Source organism: Bos javanicus, chromosome 24, assembly GCF_032452875.1.
Source record: "Bos javanicus breed banteng chromosome 24, ARS-OSU_banteng_1.0, whole genome shotgun sequence".
Classification (NCBI taxonomy): Eukaryota; Metazoa; Chordata; class Mammalia; order Artiodactyla; family Bovidae; genus Bos; species Bos javanicus.
Window position 1 is genome coordinate 48,557,066 of NC_083891.1, and position 24,400 is coordinate 48,581,465.

General features: G+C 54.1%; 1 protein-coding gene across 3 annotated transcripts in view; it reads right to left on the bottom strand.

Moving 5' to 3' along the window:
• The window catches only part of SMAD7 (SMAD family member 7), a 28,672-nt gene extending 4,700 nt beyond the window's left edge, over positions 1-23,972 (bottom strand). Inside the window, exons 1-3 of one of the 3 annotated variants that reach the window (XM_061400124.1) lie at positions 23,360-23,972; positions 21,966-22,019; positions 16,235-16,306 (exon numbers count right to left, since the gene is read on the bottom strand). In XM_061400124.1, coding sequence (XP_061256108.1) covers positions 16,235-16,306; positions 21,966-22,019; positions 23,360-23,972 — 739 coding nt within the window. Of the gene's footprint in view, positions 1-16,234; positions 16,310-21,965; positions 22,020-23,359 lie in introns of all 3 variants that reach the window. The other 2 variants (XM_061400123.1, XM_061400125.1) reach the window with 2 other exon arrangements.
• Positions 23,973-24,400: the final 428 nt, after the last annotated feature.

A 24,400-nucleotide genomic window follows, 5' to 3' on the forward strand; every position in this document is an offset into this window, starting at 1 on the left:
GCCCTAAGTGGGGGGTAGGAGGACCCTCACCAACCCTCCCATGTCACCTTGCAGTCCCCTGGTACCCTGATACCTCTTCTCCTTGCTGCTCCTGAACTCTAGCTCTGAGCACAAAAACAGGCTCTCACGCAAACCCTTCGCCAGAGGGGACGCAGCACACGTCGAGGGGCGCAGTGCAATGCCCCAAATTGCCACTTCGGATTCGACTCCTGGCGTCTGGGCACATTTCTGGGAAGCCCTCAGCAGCATCTTCAGAGAAACACAGTTCCCTGAACCAGGCCCGCAGCCCACAAGCGTCTCCCCACAAAGGTCTGTGCAGACAGCTCCTGGGGCTTCCCAGGTTTCGAGGTGAGGAGCCAGGAGGGCCGTGCACAGAAAAACAAGTCCCCCCACCTCGTTAGAAGGACCGAGGAAGGGTCTTCGTATCCTGGGGGCTGATACTTAACCTCCAAAGGCACAACTCTCCATCCCTTGTTAATTTCCCTCAGCTTTTATAACCTTTTCCGGTATTTTCAACAACTTCTCCCTCCTCAGAAAACTGTACAGGGGCTTGTCTTAAAACCGTATTTGTGCCTTTTAAAGCATCCAAAAGAAAAGCTGTGTTGTAAAAAGCGAACTAATCAGATGCCTGCTCACAATTTTTTCTTTTTATTACAGTGCAGGGAATTTTTGGAGCAACCCCAGAAAAGTGCTGAATCGGCCTAAAATTCCTTTAAGGTTGTTCCCCCCTCCACTTCCCAATTTCCCTTAAAGCATAAAAATCTACCCTTTAAGAGGAAAAGGGGGGAGGCGGTGTGGAGAAGGGGAAGGACTTTGCCTCGTGTTTGCACTTGCATTAGGGAAGACCACTTAACAAGGAGCTCCCTGCCTCGCACAAAGAGTTATTTAATTACCCTGGTCATGAATGAACAGACCAGACCCTTCTAGAAGACCAGGGGCTCATGAATGAATCTCATGCCTGGAATGGCAATGGCACAGGGTGACCAGACCTCAAGGCCACACTGTAGGTAAGAGGGGAATTTTTTTTTTTTTAATTGAAGATGTGAGGAAATGATGAAGAAAAGAAAAAACTGGAGGGACAGAGAAAAGGCCAAGGTCAGGGCCTTGATGGTACCATGTCGTTTCCAGTTTAGGAAGGTGACCATAAGGCCAGAGAGGCAGAGCTGTTCCAAAGCACCTAGGAGGATTCTGCGAACATCTGAAGTGAGGCCACTGCATGCAAGCTGGATCCACACACAGAAGGGGTGCTGATGGGGTGGGGGAGGCGGGGGTCTGACTTTTCACAAGGATGCTCTTGGGAAACCGAGATAGCACAGAGTCACAGCAGCAGGCGCCCACTGAGCCCTATGTGCCCACTGCCAGGGGCCTCAGGGGGCTGGAATGCTCTTCTCCGAGAGGCACTTGGATGATAAAGAAACTAACCTCTCTTATCCAACATTCTCATTACCAACAGTGGGATGGGTCTTCGAGCCACCACCCTCCCCGGCGGTTAGGGATGGAACCCAGGCCGAGGAGGGCAACGGGAGGGCACCCATGCAGGCCCAGCAGTACACCCGGCAACCCTGGGATGCAAACATGGCCACGCCTCGCCTCTCAGGTCCAGGGTCCTCCCTCCTCGGGACTCCCGGCGCCGCCGAGGGCTGCCTCATCCTGTCCTCCCCCTGAGCAGTCGTCCCAAAGGTTAACAGCTCCCGTCAGCCTGGGTCCCCACCCTGGGCAGGAAACTGGCTGTTCTGAGAGCAGCCAGCCCACTCCAGGGACAGGGACTGAGATAATAGTGCCAACCCGTCGCATCCAATCTCACCCCCAACACAATTAACGAACAGTTTCTCACTGGTTTTCAGTTTTCGGGAAGCAAATGGCCCCAAACTAAAACAAATACATAAGCGTTTACTGCGCCGTCTGAGCTCAGTCTGGGTTCTGGGGTGGCTCTAATCGGCCACGTTTACGGCTTCATCTGGAACTCGAAAGATGACGCCAGAGCTGCTCCCCTAGACTCCAGGGGCAGCAAAGACAGCTCTGGGGGTTAGCACAAGCTCCCCATGGGGGCTGAAACCAATTCAAAATGCTTCAGGTTAACTCTCAGGTACCCAACAAACGCTGAGACGAGACGCATCACCACCACCCCAAGCTCTTGCATCAAAGGGATCAAGAATGAATTCTGGCTGGAAGAAGGCAGAAAAAAAAGGTTGGATTTCTTTTTTTTTCCCTTCCCAGAGCTTGGCAATGAGGTTCTCCACCAAGGTGGCTGAACTTGGGGATGGCAGGGGGTCCCAACGGCTCTCCTTCAAAGGCCAGGGCGCTTCTTCAGATCCCTGGGCCCAATCTCCCAGCTATGGAGTCAGACATCTCCCTTCAAATCTGCCTCCAGAGGCTCCCTAAAACGGAGCTCCCAGTAGTGGCTTCACTGGTGTTATGACAATTTGCTAGAAGTCCGTGAGAGGTCGGGGCCTGGCCAGCAGCCACACTGAAGGTTCTCAACTTTTAGGGGGCGTATCATCTCGGAGGCTCTCCAAGTGCTCAGAAAATGCAGACCGCACCCCACCCCACCCCCACCTCACCCCAAATCGGAGAAGGGTTCTAGGGTGACACTTGACACCCACTGGAAAGGGGCTCACAGATAGGGGACCCCGTGAAGCTGCATGGTGTTAGCATCCTGATGTTAATGGAGGGGGAACGAGGCAGGTGGAGACACCTATCACCTGCTGAAGAGCAGAGCTGGGTTCAAGGCCAGAATACAGCCTTGTGTGAGCTGTGGGTGGGCAGACACCTCAGGCCTCTAAAGCCACACCAGTCCTCTCCAAACGCCAGAGGGGAAAACAAGTGTCCTTCAGAGCCTACTTTGGAACTGCTATGCCTACTCTGTCCCCAAGTGTGGGGTCCGGCTCCCTTGCACCAAGAAGCCAGGAGTGAAAAGACTTATTTGCCTATAAGCCGCTGCTCTGTGACCTTGGTCAAGTGGCTTTGCCCCGTCAAGAGTCGCAGTGTGACCTGCCCACAGCTAACAGGAAGGTGGGTGAGGGGCCCCCTTTTGGCTCTGCTAGGCTCCGGCTCCACTCGGGGAGATTCAGTATTAAACAACACTGGTTCCCTTTATTTTTACTACCTTCCGGAGAGTTAAGAAAATAACTTTGAGGAGCGGGGCACATTTTTGCATTTCATTTGCAACAATAAAACAAAAACAAAACAAAATTGGAAGGAAAAGGAGATGGGAGTCAGATTTGGCTGGGTCCATCTCTAATCCAATTTTTTTTTCCCCCTAACTGCAAAGAGTTACAAACTTGTGTTCTTCCTGTCTCCCATCAAGCCTGGCCCCCAGGAAGAAGTGAGTCCTCAGGGGAGGGTGGCCTGTATTGCTATTTTATTTCCAATGCCCACCGGGCTTGGTGCCCTGAAGCTTCTCACTCATCGTCACCCTCCTTCCTCCTGCAAACTCCCCGAGCTTACACACTTGGCAGATCCTGCTAGTCTTGAAGATTTCGTGACTGTGCCTTAAAAATTGTGATGAGTAATCCGTTACTAGAGGTAAAATGTACTTCCTTGCTCCCCCACGATGGGCCCCAGCCCCACCCCCCAGAGCCCCTCAGATGGCCCAAGTCAGAGGCCCCCCAGCCCAGGGGTCCCTCCTAAGAGCAGTGTTTTGCCATCAGAGGATATAATTGAGGGTAGCGCCGGGCAGGGGCGGGAAGCCACACATATCAAAAGCTCCCATCTGTCTCGCCAGCCGGCTGACTCGGCTTCCTGTGCCCCAGCCTTCAGCCATGCAAATTATAGCGTGTACCCGGCTGCCTGCCTTCTGAGGAGGCCAGCTCTGCTGGGCTCCCAGAGGCCTCAGAGGAAGGGTGTGGACTCCCAGCCCGGCCAACTCCATTCATAATATTTACAGTAAATGGGCCTCCCCGGCGGTTGGTTAGTGTGCATCCAGCCTCATCCTGCAAGTCTGAATTTCAAGTCTCTTCCACCCCATGGTGCAACGCCCACATCCCCACCATCACCCCCCTCCTCACATAACTCAGCAGCTCCCTTCAGAAAGGGGGTTCACACACTTGCACACACAGAGCCCCCCAGACCCGCACGGTTGTCACCTGCTCTCCGACCTGCTCCCCTGGGGGGAGGATCCTGGCCACTTCCACGAAGACATGAAAAGGAGGGGAATACCCCACAACTCTCACCCACCCCCATCCCCACCTGCAATGGGTCCTGAAATCGCCCCCAAATTCCGCAGGAAGATTCTCAACTGGGGGTGTGCAGCCCAACAAATAAAGAACCTCTTCTTAAACCACCAGAAAGCCCTGCATTTTCTTCTTGTTGCAGACCACTTGTAAGTTTCGCTGGCTAACACATTCAAGAATCTTAACAAACACAGATGCAGAATAAGCCAATTTTCCGAAAGGACGCAACCCCCAGAGGTGCAGGGCAGTTCTTTGGTCTGATTCTGCATGTCTGGAGGCTCTGCTGGAGCTGCTTTTGCTGTGGTCCTCGATTTAATAAAGCCCGGGGAGCCCGCAGTGACCCTCCAGGCTCCCTGCAAGGTATTCCAGCCCCAGATGCTGGCCCTGCCCCCACCCCGTCCCCCACCCTCCTTCAGCTCAACTCTCGATTTTTTTTTTTTCTAGAGGGTAGAGAAACCGTCCGAAGATGTGGAAAAATCCAGCGAGAAACAAAAGTCCTTTTCATCCCTCCCCTCCCCCAGCTCCCCTTGTTCCATAACAATTATGAAAACTGTTGGACGGGATGGCATTTTGAACATTTACTGCATTCCGGCCAATAAATTCCAATGCTGGATCTGATGGAAAAGCCTTCCTCTCCGGCCAGCTCCCTGGCTCCCCGCCCCCCACTCACTCCCAGCCCTCATTCCTTCTTTCTTTACAACCCCACAGCAGGGCCAGGCCAGGGCCGCACTGTACTTGCAGGGAAAAACAACAGTTCGACAGAGAGGAGCCGGTGTGCAGACAGGGAAAGTTAATCATTACTTCTGTCTGCCCCGTAATCTAATCTCCCTGGCTTTGGCACACTCACTGTTCAGCGATCTCAGCCCTTTCACCCCCAAAGCACCCAGTATACCTCCTGGGCCTGAGCCCCCCACCCTCCACTCCTCGCAGGCCCTCCCACCCTTAAGTCTCCAGTCCCCCCACTCTGGACCACCCTTCTCAAGGCCCCCCTGTGGCTCTGTGCTGTGTGCCCCACATTTCAGAGGACTCTGGGCCTCGCATAAATGTGGGTTCCAGTCTGGCGGGGATAACCGCAGAGCCAGGCCACCCCTCCTCCTCCACTGCACCCCTCACTCCACCCCCCACCCCCCTGCCCCAGAACTCAGCCTCAAGCCCACCTGGTTGCCTCAAGTGATCTGTGATCCATCTATACAGACACACAAGTCAGGATTGGCCCTGCCTCCAAAAACCCAACACAGAATGACCACGTGCCCGGCAATTCCACTTCTGGGGGAAAAGGCTCGGCTTCTCCTAATCCTCTCCAGTTCACCCTGCCTTCTTGAGTACAGTGGATTCCTCGGTGGGGGCTGCTGGGGGAAGGACCCCAGGAAATACCTGCAAATATTGGTATGCATATGCATTTTTCTGGGGGAAATGATCCTTCTGTCTGCAAACAAAAAACCTGAAGAACGGCAGTCTTTTTCTTCACCAAAGGAAGAGCCCATGAGCTACCCACCACCTCAGCAACAGAGGTTTCATTCTCACACACCTTCCAATCCAAGAACCAAAAATCACAGATCACAGGATGCCATTCGGTGCTGCAAGGGGCGTTGAGAACCAAGTCCACTGGCTTATTTTGTAGAGGAAAAAACTAAGGTCCAGGACAAAAATGGCTCCACAAAGGCCATGCAGCCAGCTGGTGGCTGTGCCTCCAACCTCAGCCCAGAGGACGGAAACCTGGAGAGTGGGCACTTTCCCTCCCACTGTAACCTCTCCAAACCCATCCTGGGCATCTGACAAACATTGGGCTGGGGGACGAGGGCAGCTTCTGAATCTCTGCAAGCCCCTCAATGCCAGGTCTCTTCCCCAGGAAACATCCCCAGCGGGGCTTTGACTCTGATCCCATTGAGCTGGAGATGGGGCCCATCTGTTTTTAAGAACTGTACTGTGCACCCAGATCATAGGAAGAACGCATCTCTTGCTTTTCCCTCTGGGTTACTGATTAATGAGGGGGAGGGGCCGCGCTGGCTGGGAGGCTGCCCTGGGGCTGGCAAGGTCCCCAGGCACTTTCTGAGCAGAGCAGCTCTTCCAGGCCCTCTCGAGCCCCAGAAGCTCGCTGAGCCTACTGGAGAAGGAGACCTGCCAACTTCAGCAGACCAACCGCAAGGTGGGAAAGGGCGATGGAGATTTAAACTCCAGGGGGCAAAGGCAGAAAGGCGAGTTTACTGACAGCACAGTCCTTTCTGGGCTTAGTCCTTTTTTGTTCCTGTTAACCCCAAGTTAAAAAGTAAAAAAAAAAAAAAGCAACACAGAAATGAGTAAACACGAGAGCCACCAGTTCGGGCTTGGTGACCTGAGTCTAAAAGATAGAAACTCCACATTTTGCAAGAGGGAAGCTGGAGTTGAAATCCACCTTTCCCTTACTGTCCGGGAACAAACCCTAGGGCAAAACAGCTCTTCGGACTTGACACAGGAGCAAGAACGAATGAATGAAACCAGTGAACTCCCAAGAAGCCGTCAGTCGGCCTCAGGGGGACAGCCAGAGCAGGATGCATGCGAACATGAAACCCTTTGGTAACTAGGTGTTAGATTACCTCGCGGAACCCCACCCGCAGGCGGGTCAGAGCCTCTCAGATCATCTGGGAACTCAAAAATGGACTTGACCGTCAGATTTTAAATTAAAAACCAAGTGTTGCTTCCCCAGATGGCCTTCTAGAGAATCAAGCCCCCCAGAGTTAGAAAAGTCAAACTCCCGGGCTTTGGAAACGTCCCACCTCCCCTGTGGCTGTAAAGACATAAACGCTACCATTCCAGATGTCCCCTGCCCCCACTGCGTGCTCAGCTGTGCTCCCAGGTACGGCTGGGAGTCTGGACTCCCAGGGTCTGGACTACAACCCTACCTCCTGCTATTACGGGCTGTTATCTCACCATCAAGATAATGGGGAGCAGGGACAGACACAGGAACAGGGGAGACAGACCTCTGTTTATCAACAAGCTTTTGTTTTATCTCGGCTCTCAACAGACTTCACAAGCAAAGCACAGCCCCAGGCCCGCCCCTGCACCTCAGCTGTGTCTTACAACAACAGCTCACCCCACAGCTCGGAAGCTGCCAAATTCTGCTCCAAGGACCCTCCACCTCACTGACCCCCTAACACCCTCAGACGAACTGTAACCCTTTGCAGAGTCCAAGAACTACACAGCCTTTGTGCCCGGCAGAGCCTGGCACACAGTAGGTGCTCAGCAGAGCCTGGCACACAGTAGGTGCTCAATAAATCACTGCTAAGTGATTGTACCACAGGGACACGCTGGCTTCTCCCAAAGCAGTTGGTCCCCCACCGACCACCCCCACCCCCACCCCAGCTTCCAACTGGCAGGAGGTGGCCTGTGTGAACCCACCTATTTGGGAGGGTGCCTTCCAGGCAGGGGTCAGCCAGAAAGGCTGAGGCCTGGCCCCAGGCTCCCTGCGCAGGCAGGAAGAGAGCCCCTGTCCTCAGCTCCTTGCCAGCCGGCTGCGGCTGATCCCGGGAGGTGTTTCCAAGCCAGGCGCCGGCCAGGCCACCTCTGTGGGCTCACCACCTGCCCACAGCCTTCTGCCTTGGCGTCCTGCTCGGTCTGGACACGCTACCCCCACCAAGTATTCCACAATGCTTTTACACACCCCCAGGGCCCTTGTTGTGTTATGAAAACAAAACAAAGCCCAATAAGGAAAAAGAAAAAAAAAAAAAAGCTGGGGGGGAAAGGAGCAAGCCGGCCACACACAAACTTCTTTCTTCCTGGTCTCCATCCTAAAGATGGCTCCTTGGCAGCCCGGGTCAGGGTCCTGTCCCATGTCCCACCCCCGTCAGAGAACAATGACTCTGTCAAAGAGGGGACTTAGAAACCCAGAGATGAGTAAAATGACAACTGTTTTCACACCCGGCACAACCCCACCTTCTCCACTAAGGGGCTGCACAAGCCCTCTTTCTGGGGGAAGCTACTGGGTGTCTGAGGGCCATGATACCCCCGTGCCCCAGGGCAAAGCACAGCTCCCGGGCACAGCTGCACCAGGGGAACTGTTGTCTGCCACCTCTTTTCACCAGAACCCCAGAACTAGACACTCAGGAAGCTAAGGCAGGGACTCCCTGAGCAAAAGGAGGCTCAGAGCTTGTAAATAAAGACAGCCCCAGCCTTCCAGGTGTCAGGCACCGTGGTCAAGGGGACCCCACGCTGGGGTGAAAAGGCTATGGGCATCAGTAGATTTCTACCTACCCCCCTGCCCCCCAAAATATGTTTGTTTGTGTGTGTGTGTGTTGTTGTTTTTTTTTGCAAGTTAAAACTGAGCTAATGACACAGGGTGGGGCTCAGCATGGAAGAAGACTGTGTAGCCAAACCAAAATTCGCTTCCAGCCAAGAGCTGCTCAGCTTCACCACTTGGGGAAGGAAGCTGAAAAAGTCATGAAAGATTCTTTAGTAAACCGGGAAATAAGGCTGCCGTTAACATTTCAACCGAAGGTGACCCTTCTGGTTAAAAAAAAAATTTTTTTTTAATAATAAAAATAACATAAAGTTCTCAAACAGCCTCTTTCTTAAATGAAAATGGCCTAAAAGTTCTTCGGAGAGTGGAAGGAAAAGAAGGGGCTAGGAAAGAAACAAACCAAAACAGAACCCGGCTGGCCTCCTCGCAGCCACTACCTTTCATGAACCACTTTTTTCTGGAGTTCTTCTCATAAAAGGAATGATGCAATTTCCTGTCTTGTCCCAATATTTCCTGTTCACTTCCAAGGTGAAAGTTATCACCCTGGTTTAAACAACTGCCCTAAACTCCATAGAAAGTTCCTATTTCCGTGCAGTGCCCCATGCCAGTCACAAAGAACTCCTCATCTTAGAAGATAAACCACAATCACTGTCTACACCTCTAACTGAGTCAGCTTTAAGAAAAAGCCTCGTTTTTCTCTATGGTAGCTGCTGAATCTACAGTCCCAGCTACCCCAGAAAGTGGGCTAGAGGTGCAGATCCCCACGGGGAGAAGCACCCTGCCGTGAGCCAATGTGTTTAGGTAGAGCGGCCGCCACCAAGGGAATGTTGCTTTCTTGGTGTGTTAGCCACTAAATTGAGAACTGTGCCTCAGCAGTTAATAATATCTTCCCGCTGAAAATAGCCCAGAGAGGAAGCCTGTCTGTGACAGTAGGCACACAGCCAGACTGGGCTAGCCATTCAGTACTGAGCGAGAGAGATGGCTGGGCCAGTGGTGACCTCCCAGTGGTCACACTGTACAGTATCCTTTCACAGGGCTCCTGCAAAGGCAGGGCTCCCACGAGTCACTAGCCTGCTCTGCAGCCCTACAGCCTCAGCAAAGACCTCACATGGACCAGAGGCTCGGGCAGCAGGACCAGAGGAGGGGTCCAGACTGCCCAGCGGGAGCCAGGAGGACCCCAGGCTTTGGGAGATAGCCCCTGCAGGGCTGCTTACTAGACCCTGGGCTGCCCAGAGGAAAACAGCATCCGGAGCAGAGAGGGAAGAAGGGGACCTATTCCCCTGCTGAAAGGTCAGCCATGGAAAAATGAGCCACAGGGAACCTTCCTGTCTCTCCTTTCTGCCACCAGCATGGAAAAGGAAAGGCTGAAAAATCACAGAGACAGGCCCTTGATCAATCCCTCCCACTCCCTGCACCCCACTCCCCCACCCTGTGAGACCTCAGAGATGCTTTGGAAATAAGTGTCTACCTCCAATAGCTCCCAGTGTTTTATCCTCCAGAGCTGGTGTTTCTTAGGCACTATCTAAATACCTGCATGTATTTAAAAGCTACCGCAGGTCACTATTTTTTAAGATTGTGGCAAGATACACATCACATAACATTTACCATTAACGACACTGACAGCACCTGCAGAGCTGAGCAACATCATTACCAAGTTCCAGAACACCTTCATCATCCTGAAAGGAAACCCTGTCTCAGGGTCACTTTTATAATGTCCTTCACTACAGCAAAGCCAACAGGAGGAAGGGGCAGAGTTAACACATCTTGTCAAATTTCTTGCGGTGGTTTAGTTGCTACATCAGGACGGACTCTTTGTGACCCCATGGACTGTAGCCTGCCAGACTCCTCTGTCCGTGGGATTTTCCAGGCAAGAATACTAGAGTGGTTGCCATTTCCTTCTCCACGGGTTCTTCCCGACCCAGTGATTGAGCCTACATCTCCTGCATCGGCAGGCAGATCCTGTACCGCTGAGCCACCAGAGAAACCCCCTGCTGCTGCTGCTGCTAAGTCGCTTCAGTCGTGTCCGACTCTGTGCGACCCCATAGACGGCAGCCCACCAGGCTCCCCCGTCCCTGGGATTCTCCAGGCAAGAACACTGGAGTGGGTTGCCATTTCCTTCTCCAGGGGTTCTTCCCGACCCAGCGATTGAGCCTATGTCTCCTGCATTGGCAGGCAGATCCTGTACCGCTGAGCCACCAGGGAAACCCCTACAACTGAGCAAATGTCTTAGCTGAGAAGAGGCTCAACAAGCAAGACACTTGAATTCTTCACCATAGGAGCACAGACAGAATCTGTGCACAGCCACCAAGAGAAGCTACCAGAGATACTCCCCATGGGAACAGAGATCCTTTTATCCCCTACATCAGAGGCTCCCCAACTTGTCCGCACCTTGAAATCACCCGGCAGGCCTCAAAAAACACTTGATGCTGGGATCGTGCCAGCAGACCGTGAGGTGAAAGATCCCAGGGGTCCTAACGTGCAGGCAGGTCTGGAGACCCCCGCCTGTGCTTTTTTTTTTTCTCCCACTGGCTTCAGACACCGGCTGTGAAGGGAGCGTTAATGCGAGCACTGTATGCAGGAGCAGCGTCGTGGGACAGTAACAGCAGCAAGGAAGTAGCCCAGGGAGCCCAACTGGATCATGAATCTTTTGACATTTCTTCAGGTCCAGAGGCTGACAGCTGGGCTCTGCTAAGGCAAAGCCTACCTGGGGAGGGGGGGTTAGTGTCCCAGACTGTGGCAAGAGACACACCAAAACCTGACCCTCACCTGACCCCCTCCCCCTCCACAGCTGGCCAGGTTCTGTCTCGGTGACAGGATGCATGAGGCAGCAGCCCATCTAGTCTGGCCGGCAGGGCAGCCCCAATTTGCTCCAGAGCCTTTAAATGCTGTCACCCTGCATTTAACTCCTGCCTGACTGCCTCATTCTTTTCAGGACAAAGGGAGTTTAACAGTGAGCCCTTCTCCAGGGTTGAGTGCATGACCTCAAGGCTTGCAGAAGAGGCCAAGAGTCTAAGCTGCTGTCTGTGACTGGTCTTCAATGGGTGTGCACCAGGTGAGCTGGCCTGGGCCTGAGTCATCAGGTTGGCACTAGGGGATGTGTGGGTCCCCAGAGATCCAGACTGTCACTCCTCACAGTGGCGTGAAGGAAAGGGAGTGGGTAGGTAAGGGGCTTGCTCACGGTCACGTGGGCTGCTCCGTCTGACAACCCCAAAGCCCGTGCTCTTGGCCACTTAGATGAACTCAACCCACCCCCACCCCACTCCCCATGGCAGATACCAGAGAAACCACAAGTTGCCTGTTTCCAGGCACAGGAAGGAGACATTAAAACACACACACACATAGGCACCCAGGCCAAATCCCCAGTTTGCCATCACTGTTCCCAACCAGACAACAAATGCAGCTGAATAACGTTCCTTAAAAACAGGATGGAACGCTCTTGCCTAAGCTCCTTGGTTTGGGCCCAAGTTGACGGTGGACGGAGCCAGGACCACGGTTTCATATCATGCAGGTGTTCTTGAAGACTCTCCTCTGAGGCTCTCAGAGACACCAGCAGGCATCAAAGAAGAGGAAAGAACCGTTCCTGGAATGGATGCTGGCCTAAGGGCACTCCCGTCACCCAGAACTAGAAGTGATACATGGATCTGAAGACCTTGGCAAAGAAGCAGGCCTCCCCTGGGCTGGTAGAACCGTGTCTCCAACGAGCATGGTTTTGCACAGGCAAGAGAGGGCTCGCTCAGCCCCCTCCACCAGACACATCCATACTAAGTCTCCACTGCCTCCCACCACCCTCCAAGTCAAAGTTGCTCAGTCGTGTCCGACTCTTTGCAACCCCATGGACTGTACAGTCCATGGAATTCTCCAGGCCAGAATACTGGAGTGGGTAGCCTTTCCCTTCTCCAGGGGATCTTCCCAACCCAGGGATCGAACCCAGGTCTCCCACACTGCAGGCGGATTCTTTACCAGCTGAGCCACAAGGGAAGCCCAGAATACTGGAGTGGGTAGCCTAACCCTTCTATAGCGGATCTTCCCGACCCAGGAATCAAACCAGGAGTTTTCTGCATTGCAGGCAGATTCTTTACCAACTGAGCTATCAGGGAAGCCCTCCTCGAAAGTGGCACTGTTTTTGAAGTTCTGCTTGCTTGCTAAGTTGTTTCAGTCGTGTCCGACTCTCTGTGACCCCATGGGCTGTAGTCTGCCAGGCTTCTCTGTCCATGGGATTCTCCAAGCAAGAATACTGGAGTGGGTTGCCACTTCCTCTTCCAAGAATCAAACCAGCATCTCTTATGCCTCTTGCATTGGCAGGTGGGTTCTTTTACCACAAGTGCCACCTGGGAAGCCCCATTTTGAAATTTAAATGACAATGAACGACGCTGGCCTCTAATCCCTGCCCTTCACCAGGGAGGCCCAACCAGCTTCAGACATCAATATATGAAGGTTCTGCAGCTGAACAACCCCAACTCACAAGTGAGGCGGTACTCCTTCAACACCCCCACCTCCCCCGCCCCAAATCAGGACAGCAGACAAGCTGAATGAAAGCTCCCCCACCGCCCCCAAACTGCAGATGGAGGCTGCAAAGATGACAGTTTCAAACGCATGCTTTCAATTACCAGTGATACAGAGAAAGCTCTGCAAGTAAATCTTTTCCATTTCCACCACCAAGCTGAACCCAGAAGCTTCCCATCGATGTCAGACCTCTCCAAGGTGGGGACGCCTGGCCCAGGGTGCATGCCAACAACAGGATTTGTTCTACACGTCTTTCAAGAAGTACCACACCTACGATCACGATTCAGAACCAGTCCATAAACACTCCCCGGGCCCCAAGCACACATCCTCAAGGAGGAGCTGTCTGTCATTCACCGACACCCGCGTGAGAGGGACCCAGGCCTACCCAGAGCCTGCCCACGGGCATCTGCCCGTTCATGTGTGCGTGCACGGGACTGTCTATCTGTACGTCTGCAGCCCGCACACACGCGTGCATGCGTGTACACGCACGCGCGCGCACACACACACACACACACACACACACACAACCAGGCACCGAGCAATCCATCTGTCTCGAAGAGCCGGCTGTCAGAAATGAAAGTACAATCTCCTGGAACCGAGTCACAGCCTTCTAAAAATGTGTGCCGTTTTCCCAGACTGAGGAAACTTGCAGGGGTGGGGTCTGTTTCACTGAGTCCCAGAGGCTCGGGCCTGTGTCTCACCGGCCAGTCCCGCGCTGCGCGGCTGGAATTCCAACCTGCAGCCAGCGGGCCGGCTCCCAGAGCGCCTGCCCGCCCACTCCCCTTCCTCGCAGGAAAGGGAAGGGCCAGCCTTGGAGTCACCCCGGCATCTCAGGAGGGGCGTGCCTTCAAGCACACCCCCACCCCCACCTCCGAGACACCAGGTTTTCACACCACTGTTTTTTCTTTCCCTTCTTCCCCTGCCAAGAGAATCAAGCCCTGGCTCCTGCTGCCGACCTTCCTCCCACCCTAAACTGAGCCCCATTCATTAGGCCCGCTCTCAGCCAGGGCAGGACAGGAAGGAAAACAGCACGCGGGGGCCTGTGAAAGAGACACTCAGAGAGGTGATTTCCAGGGGGAGGTGGGGGCAGGGGCGTGTGGGCGCTTTCCCTGCTCCCCACCTTGATGCCCACTTGGCCTGGCCCTCAGCACGGCAGGCACACCCCCTCCAGCCTTCTTTCTTCCCCTACCCAGCCCTGCCTCATTCAGCTAATGCACCCCCCCTCAACTGGCCTCATCCTGGCCACCCCCACCCTACCACCCCCCACGGAAAGACCAACTTCTTTGAAAGGAGGAGGTTTGGGCATTCTCCATTTGCAAAACCCTCCACCTTGGACCTGGGCCACTAGTCATCTTTTGCGGGGGGTGGGGGGACATTCTCACTGCAGAGATGGGAGCCCTGGGTTTTCTCAGCGCCCATTGCCTCCCCTCCAGATACCCCCAAACCACTGGCAACAACCCAAGAAACAGTTTCTTCAATTTCCCCCCACAGCACATTATTAATAAACCGCTCCAACTCTGAACGGAAAGAAGAAAGAGCTCAAACTTTGAAGCCTTGGGAATTAGTAAATCAAGAGCTAAAATTCAAAACAAATGCTCTTTCATGTGGAGCCCCCCCCATCACTTTTTTTTTTCTTTCTGCAGTTCCCTTGAACCATGCTAGCCCTTCAGAGACAAGCACTCCTTCCTAGCAGCTCCTCATTCATTGACTGCAGTTACTATGGGGGTTGGGGGGTTCATCATTGCTTTACCCCCAGTGTCTTTCCAGGACTAGAAAAACTCTCGGAAGCCCACCCATCTCAGAAGGGGCAACACTGTCACACCGTTTGGCTCTGGGGCCGGGAAAGGAGGCTGGTGTCGTCACTTCCTCCAGCAGAGGAGACAGACAAGATGTTATCAAGGAGACAAACCTTCCGAAAAGCCCCCTTTCAAAAGCTACCACTTCCCTTGCTTATTTCATGTGGTTCGGAGGGGCTGGGACTCCTCCTGCACATTCAGGATTTAAAAAATAAAACCGTCTAACAACATCCTGAGTGCACGATTTCGCCCAGACCCCTTCCTCCTCCTTGGCCTTCTTTCTTTCCGGAACCCTCTCAGCCTTAGAAAGCAGAAGAGACACAACTCACACATCCCTGTATGTTCTTTCCTCCTCCGCCACCATGGTCCACGCTCATCCTCACGCCCCCTAGCCCCCTGCCCTCTCTGGGTTCCTCTTTTTTCCTGCTCAGCTCTCATTAGGAGCTTTGAGTAAACAATACCCTCTGTCTCAGATAACAGCCAGAGTATATACTGTGCTGAAATCAAAACAAACAAGGGTCTCCCTGAAGACATTCTCGGCAAGATCAATTCCTGCAGCGGGAACTGGCTGGGAGGAACCAAGACTGACTGACACTTGACCAGTTAGAAGTCCCCTCTCAGAAGCGCTGTACAGCTTCCATCTGCACTGCCATGATCCCACCTACACGAATGTCCCAAAGGCAAATGCCCAGGACTCTACTGGATCTTCTCTTTTCTCCCCCAGGTTACTTCCCCTCTTGTTTTAGCTAGTTGTTAGAAAATCCTGTGATGGCATGCATACTGGGGTGGGAAAAGCAGGTGGAAACAGGACATCTTTAGAACAAAATGGAAATGTCTCCCACTTACATTGGTAATGAGCATCTCCAAGTTTATCACTCTCTTCTCCCGTCTCTCAGTGACAAGGATGCTCGGGCTACCCAGTGCCCCTCACCCAATTCCATAACCCTCTAGCCGGGGCAAATTTCAGGCCCCTCGCTCACACCTGTGGGCCCTGAGGGACACCTTCCCTGCTGGCTCAGTGTCAGCGCCTGCTATCTGCAGTGACCCATCCATCCATCCATCCCCAACACACACTGTAGACTCCAGCCGGAAGCTCGACCGGGAGGCAGGATGGGCAGAGAAGCACCGAGGTTGTCTTCTCTAAACTCCCATCCTACACCCAGGATCTATCTTCTACAAGTTTCCAAAAGGTGGATCCCTTCCCTTCAAGGCACCTGATGCACTGAGAGCAAGAGAAGAGCTTAAACCCAAGAACTAAGAACACCAGAGTCACCAAGCGAAGCCCCTCCAGCAGGGGGCTGCTTAACAACAACTCAGAAACACAGCCCACACCCAGGTGGCCCCCATTTCCACATCTATGGGGCAGGCCAAGAACCTCGAGCTGAAGGGCGACGGGAGTCAGCGCAGAAACGTCCAGTTTAATGCACATAAAAACGTGGATTAACTCTAGACCAGCTGGGGTGGCAGAAGGCCACCTCTGGTCCTCCAAAATCTCCAGTCATTTCAGGAGGCCTTGGAATCCCCGGGAAAATAAGAGAAAAGCGTCTCACCTGAAAGCCCCCCAGGGGCCAGATAATTCGTTCCCCCTGTTTCAGCGGAGGAAGGCACAGCATCTGGACAGTCTGCTGTGGATTTGAGAAGGAGAGAGAAATAAATACACAAATAAATAAATAAGTACACCAAGATTAATTTTTAAGCACATTCTAAGCAGCATTAAAGAGAAACCACACATTCCAAACGGCTAACTCCCAGCCACGATGCTGATTATTAATGTGCTGCTCAGGCTTTGCTACCCATCATGAGACAGACCACAGCACCTTGTCACCCGTCTGGGCTCCCGGCAGCCAGTTAATCATTCGTCAAGTCAGACTCGATCACAGACTGCTGGAATTTTTTTCTTTTATTGCAAGTCCCCCATTGAGGAAACCAGGTAGTTCCCAAGGTCAAAGGAGGCCCGTGTTCTCTCCCAGCCACCTTTCTCGGGGCAAGATCAAGGGCACGGCCTCTTTGCTTGGATCCAGTGGCCCTCGCCACCACTCTCACCTGTTTACAGACAGACTTCCCAGTTCTTTAAGAAGAAACGGGTGTTGGGCTGAAGGGACTGCGTTTCCCTTTCTAACAGAGGTAGAGTAAGTGCAAGAAAATCTCAAGTACGACTCAAATAATCTTATTCACGTACGCACCTGGGTGAAGCCCCCTCAAGTCAAGAGAACAGAGGACATTCTCAGCAAGGCTCCCAGCTCCTTCCAGACCTAATCCAAAAACTCCCCATGGGTGGAAACCTTCCTGGGCAACCCCAGACCTGCAAGGCTCCCTGCCCTCCATCCCTGTAAAATCTTTCTGGCACCCAGCACTTGCAGAGTTGCCTTCCGATGTCTTTCCTGATCTTTTACCTTCAGATCCTGTCTGCCTGAACTAGTCTATAACCTTCTCTTCAATGTCTGTGTCACCCTCAGGTGCTCAGCGTAGTGACCTAAATGTTAATGAGGATAATGACGATTCCAGCTGAGAAATAGACTCCACAACCTCCCTCCAAGCAATTAAAACAAAAAATAATGGCTACGAACCACAACTAATTAGTCCCATGAAACAAAAACACACAAGACCCCATAAGTGTATCGGGCATTACTGCCAATGCCAAACTTAGGAAATCCACAGAGAAAGGCCAGCTCAGGAAAGGAGCGTCCTGGCTCCAAAGCAGTCACACCGGGTCAGATGGTGCAAATCCCAGACCCTCCTTCTCCAGGTCACTAGCAGGATGTCCATGGAGTGTGCATTACCAGTTTCCCACTGGAACCGCTTAGCCAAGACGGCAAATAGGAAGCCAAGGGAAAGAGGAGCCCAGAGGCAAGGAGCCATGGAGCTCTCTAGAGACCTAGCAGCTGTGTCCATTCCCTGGGTAAAAAGGGGATGGGGCTGGGCTTGCCACCCTCCCACCCCACCCCCAGTCTCAGGTTCTCTCTCTAATCCTGCTCTTGCATTCTCCCTCAGGTGCAAGAACAACTTTCCAAGAATTCTCCTCCACAGGGGAAGGGTGGGCTGAGGAGTGGCAGCATCAGGCAGGGGAGACAGAAAAGACCATGTGGGTAATCTCATTGTATCAGGGTAAAGTTTAATTCCTAACAGGAATATACAGTGTTACAGGATACACTTAATCAAATGGAAAACAATAGGGGCAGGCAGGAAATGGAGTTGCTGCTTAAAGAGTGTATACCCTGCACTTTCCAAACTACTCCAATGGCCTTCACCCTGAAGGAGAGACAGGCTCCCCGTGAAACGGAAGACACCCCCACATTTCAACACGATGATTTTGGCCAGCCCCCACTGCCCCCAACTCTGGCTGGCTGAATCCCAGGGGCAAGGTGTGTTTCAAAGGAAGGGCCCGGCATCTCGGGGTAGAGCTGGGACCGCGAACAGGGCTGTCAGCCGGTCTCAGATCAAAGGTAAGCCAGCTCCACACCAGCAACCACAAGCGTTTCTATGAAATGGTGCTCTGCCCTTTGTGCAGCGCCTTTGATCTCAGGAGGGATTTACAAACATTAATTAGGTCTCCCTACCACCTCTGTGAAGGAGCAAGGTATACCTGTTTGACACGTACCTAGGTAAACTGAGGCGTCACTGAGTAGCCCAAGGGGCCACCCGGTGAGCGGGGCCCTACCCAAGGGTTCAGCCCTCTCCTCCCCAGCAGGCCTCACTCTCTTCCCTGCGGGTAGTCGGGCTGAGACAGTCTTCAGCATCATCTAGGTCCTGCCAGGCTAGTAAAGGGCCAAGAGGCCACACCTCCGTCTCTCACCCACAAAAAAAAGAGCTTCGCTGCGATAGCTCTCCCAAGTCAGGGTGTCAGCTTCTGCTGTGTCACCTGCTCCCCAGAAGTGCTGGGTTCTGTGGGAGACTCATTTCCCTGTCCCAGCAGCAAGAGAGCCCTTGAAGACGTGGGCCTCGAATGAGCTGCTGCAAGGGATACAAGGTGACAAAGCTGGGGACGCCCTCTTCTCTCAAAGAATGGTTTCCCGACAGCCAGCATCATCTTGTCAACTTAGTTCTGAGCTTCCTAAGTACCATCTGGCACAGAGGAGTTCCCCCGCCCACCACTATACCCTAAGCTCTGCCCCAACCCACAGCCCTGGTTACAGAAGGACAAACCGGTGCATCGGAATCAGCAGTGCATTTTAGGCAGGCACATCATCAGGCCTGTAGAATGACTGAATGAATGAACAAACCAACAAATGAGTGAATGAATGCATCATCTAATTGCTTCGATCATTTCTAGATTTAAAAACAGGCCTGAAAAAGAGCGGCCTGAGTTGAAAAAATAAGTGCAGAGCAAGGTCTCAGACTTCTCAACTAGGCTTTGGAGGCCTGATCTGCCAAGAGGCACTGGTCACCGGGGTCCCTGGCCTAAGCAAGGAGCATATACCCAGCAACATCAGCCCCCCTTCCACCCCAAGACATTCTTCAAATAGTTCAGACCTTCAGATACAGAGGAAACAGGAAGTAGAGCCCACACAGCATTCCCACTCCATAAACTGCGATCTCATTCTAATAACCTGCTCTCACCCCTGGTGTGATAAGGGTGGATAGGTGCCATGACTTCTGAAAGCCTCATGTCACAGACACCGTGCTCCTTCCTTCAGCCATGGCGAGCGCCCCTTCTCAGAAGATCCTGCTGACTTCGAACCACCTAGCAATCAGGTCTACCAAAGCCGGGCCATCCCAGAGGCCGCAGTGGAACGGCTTGAACCATAGCAAAATGGAACTCCCAACTTTTAGCCCTGGCATTCCTCCAAAGGCTTCCCTGGTGGCTCACTCCATAAAGAGTTCGCCTACAATGCAGGAGACCCAGGTTCGATCCCTGGGTCAGGAAGATCCCCTGGAGAAGGAACTGGCAACCCACTCCAGTATGCTTGCCTGGGAAATCCCATGGACAGAGGAGCCTGGTGGGCTACAGTCTGTGGGATCGCCGAGAGTTGGACACGACTTAATGACTAAACCAGGACCACCAGTTCCTCCAAAGGCTGCAGGGAGACCAGGCCCCAGCCCCTTCCCACCGCCTCTGCCCATGCTGGAGACTTTGCAGAAGAGATTCCCTTAGTTGTGCCACTGGTTAAGATTTTAATAACGTTCCATTGTAAACCTTATGGCTGCTTCTCACCTAGTAACCCAAGGCCAAAAATTCAACCTGGACTCGGAAACTTTAGTGTGAGCAGCTGATCTAAATCCCCAGCCAAATACTCTCCGCAATGTGCAAGGCAAAGAGAAACCTGGGGCAGCATCGCATCTGTGCCCCTGGCCACAGCAGCCAGCACAGCCAGCCCTGGCTGTCCTCCAGTGCGTCAGGAGACACGGGGGCTTCACCTATTAGCACCCTCATGTCCTTACAGCAGGATGCTACTTTTCGTTACGCTTTTTTTTAATTTCAGGGTTTTCTGAGTTTGCAGGGCGGGGGGGGGGGGGGGGACCTACTTTTTTGTTTGTTCTTTTGTTGTTGTTTTGTTTTACACAAACATTTTGGGTGAGTAACCAGCTGTCTGAGTTTTCGATTGGCAGGTTAATCACTTCCTATTGGCTGATCCGGAGAACTTTTCTCCCCCCTGGAAATGGCGCATTCCTGTCTTTGTGGCTTCTCTTGTTTACACACATTCTGCTACCTAATGTCAACACTTGCTAATGAATAAATATATCACTCCATTTGCTGAAAATGAGGTCCTGGCCTGAGATGGTCACTGCTTGAATCCGGTGGACAGAGCCTCCCACTATCTCTGCAGGAAACCCCAAAGAACGTGGGCCTTCTTTCCTATGGTGATAGGAAGTTTCTCTCGGAACAGTTCCCCCAGTCGTCTTTAACCCTGGGGCCAAGATGACTGGCCTCTCTCTTCTCTCTTTTAAGGAAAACCTCCACATTTGAAGACTACAGAAGGAAAAACAAAAAGCAGGAGAGAGAGGGCCCCTTGGAGAACTAAGCTCATAAAAGAATTCTTGAGCCTTGATGCCAAAAACCCAGTCAAGTTACATTCTTGGAGAAAACAGACCTTGGTAATCTCAGTTAACGTTTGTTACAAATACAGAGCTGGTTTATCTCCTCATTAATGACCATTTATCTGGTGTTTTGTAAATCGAAAGCAAAATATCATATGCTTCGCAGGCCACTTATTAGACAGGCACCAGGCAAGCAGCAACGCCTTCCGACTGGAGGGAGTGTGGAGTCAGGGAGGGCTGGCTGGAGACCATGGGCTTCGCTTACACCATTCATTAAAGTATTTAATTTAGGACAACGCCCCAGCAAAACTTTTAATTAGTGGGGGGAAAGGCCCAACAGCCAAAACTCATGAGGCGGAAGGACCTGTAGAATTCCAAGAGGGAAATGGGGCCCAACCCTTCATTTCTCCTTCTCCCAGAACCCTGGCAAAATAAGACTGTCACAAGCACTGCATTTCTCAGGCACCGGCAGAGACCACAGTTACAACTCAGACTTGCAGGCACAGGAACCTCCCCGCTGTAAGAAAGGGCTCCAGGAAACAAGGGCCCATCGGAGCTGCCTCCCAGCTCTGTGGTCCCTCCTCTCTTCTCCCCTGCACTGCCAGCCAGAAGTTGAATGCAGACAAACGCAACAGGGCTGGTGCCAGCCTCAAGTGGGGCTTCTGCCCTGGCCGAATGCCATCCAGTGACAAAGCGACAGGCAGGCCAGAGCTATGCTAAACACTTTTATGGCCCCCACTAGGAATTCTGAGAAAACTAGGAGGGGGGGAGGGGGCTGTTGCCTTTACTCCTTAAATTTTCTATTCTCTTGCCCCAAACCGAGGTCATCTCTACACTTTTCTAAACAGTCTTCTCTCCCATCGGGCTCTCCAATCTCCCCACTGATACTTCTGGCACTCACAGAGTCTCCCACGTTTCCCATCACCCTGTCCCATTTGGCTCCCTAGACCTGCATGCGCCAGAGTCCACGCTCTGAGTTGAGCCAGCTTGGGTTATGGAGTACAAATACAAGAAAAAAATGAACAAAATGGAAAGCATACCTAAGAAACATCTTTGCAAAAAGAAAGACATATATGTACACACACACACACACACACACACACACATTACCTCCAGCTCCAGTCACAACAAGAAAAGAAAAAGAAAAAAAAAAAATCCACCAAATTGCCAACAGAGGAAACCTATAACCACCTCAGGGCAAGTCCAGAGTCTCCCCAAGCCGCTGCCTAGACACACAAATCCGCGTTCTACAGCCTCCATTTCTAACTTAAGACAGGAAGGATATTTTTAAAATCAGCTACTCACCAGTTGGTTTGAGAAAATCCATCGGGTATCTGGAGTAAGGAGGAGGGGGAGACTCTGGAATTAAAAAAGAAAGAGAAAATAAAGGCTGAGCCCTGAGAGAGAGATAGAAACTTATGATAACAGAGGCATTCTTTTAGCCCAACTGTTTGTCTTAGCTGTGGGGGTTGGAGGCAGGGCCGCGAGGCGGTGATTGCCTTGATATTTAGCTGTCAGATAAACAAAAGAGGCCGCCTGGCGCCAGCCTCGGCGCGGCGCTCCTCCACGTCTGCGGCCGCCGCCGCCGCGCTCGGCCGGCCCGGCTGCAAACCGCCGGCTCGGCCGCCTCACGTCGCAGTTCACGGGGCGGGGGGCGGCGAAGCCCCCCCTCTTCCCCTACTTCGCGTCCCAGAACTGCAGACCCTGATCCCTCCGCCACCCCCCGCCCCGACCCGTCCCCCCGGGGCGCAGTTCATCTCCGCCACCGCCGCTGCGCCCAGCACCCGCGCGGGGAACACGGGCTTCCCCCTTGCCCAGCTTCCCCGGAAGGTGCACCCCAAGGGCGCTGGGGAACTTGAATCGGTGGGCGCCCGAGATGCACCCCGCCCCCGCACAAAGAGGCAGAGAAAAGGGATGCAATGGAGAAGGCTGGGAGCATAAAGGAGAAGGACCCCGGGGTCTCAACGGAGGAGCCCAGGGCCCAACTCAGTAGTCTGGGGGCAAACCATCCAACAGTCGGTTACACTGCTCTCTCTCCTGCGCTGGAAGAAAGTAGGAGACACCCAACTTCCCCTGACTGCCTGTTCTCTCTCACCCCGGGCTGGCGGAGCTGGGAGCAGGTATCCAGCTCGGCCTCCTATCCTGCTCTCTCTGCCTCAAAACCCAAAGCTGCGCCGGCCAGGGTAGGCTTCCTGGCCCCTTGCGCCCGACGTGACGCTCCCCCTTCCTTCCTAAAGGGGAGCCTTCCTCTCCAGCCTTTACTACCTCTTCTCCGAGCCTTCCTTGGCGGGCTTGGACCGAATCCAAGTCGGCCACACACCTCAACGCCTCTCGCCGTGCGGGGGAGGCGTGACCCCCCCACACACGTCTCTCTGCACCCCCTTGGCTGATCCGGAAATAACCCCATGTTTGCAGAATATGGGCATGAATGAGTAGGGCCCAGAGGCACCACCCCCCCGCCCTTGGGGCCACCGAGGAGAGAAAACTGGAAGGGAACCCCGAGGGAATGCCTTTCCAGTTTCCCCGGGTCCCCTCTCTATACCTTTGTCCCCCAAATCTCCTCCCAGGAGGAAATGTACACACACCCCTCCGGCGTGGTGGCTGCACTAACCCACAGCCCAATCGGGCTTTTCTTCCCCCCACCTGAGTGCCGGGGGGAAGGGGGGGCACCGGCGGGTGGGCGTGGATCAACTTCTTACCTAGTTCGCAGAGTCGGCTAAGGTGATGGGGGTTGCAGCACACCAGCTCGGGGTTGATCTTCCCGTAAGATTCACAGCAACACAGCCTCTTGACTTCCGAGGAATGCCTGAGATCCGGCCACCTGAACACTTTGCACAGCAGGAGGGGGAGCGAGTAGGTGGAGGGCGGCTGCGCCGGCTGCGAGCCGGCAGGCGCCCCCAGGCCCAGCCTGCAGTCCAAGCGGCCGGGCAGCAAGAGGCACGCGGTGCGCGTACCGCCGCGGGACTCCACGGCCTGGAGCAGCAGCTCCAGCTGCCGTTCCTTCAGTTTCTTGAGCACCGAGTGCGTGAGCGCTTTCAGATCCGCCTCGCCACCCCCGGCCGCGCCGGCGCCCGCGGCTGGGGGGTGGGGATGGTTGTGACCTTTGGCACCTCGCACCGCCTTGCCCAGGCAGCAGACAGCCCTGCCTGCGCCGCCGCCGCCGGCCCCATGCGCCCGGCCGTCCGTCGCCCCTTCTCCCCGCAGCTCGCCTCCTCCTCCGCCTCCCCCCGCGCCCTCCTCCTCGTCCTCGCCGCCGGGCGCACGGCTCCTCCAGAGACGCCGGACGAGCGCAGATCGTTTGGTCCTGAACATGCGGGGCGAGGAGGCGAGGAGAAAAGTCGTTGGCCGGCTAAGGAGCGAACATGACCTCCGCACACCATGAAGAAGTCGGGCGCCGAGTTGGGGCAGCAGGCGCAGGCGACAGCAGCAGCAGCAGGGGCCCTGGCAGGAGCGGCGGCGGCCCGAGGGGCGCTCCGTGGCATGCGCCAGTCTCCCGGAGGCCGGAGCGCGCGCGGGGGCCCGGGGGCGCCCGCCGGGGCTCGGGGGCCTGCGCTCCGGCTGCCCCACCCCGCGCGGCCCGCGCCGTGCGCCGCTCTCGGGCCCCGGCGCACCCCGGAGGAACGCGGCCGCCGCTTCCCTGGGGGCGGCGAAGCCTACCCGGGTCGGCGCCTCCCCAAAAAGAGGCCCCCCCGCAGTGGCTCCCGAGTGTCGGGCTCGCCAGCCTCGGCTGCCTACATGAA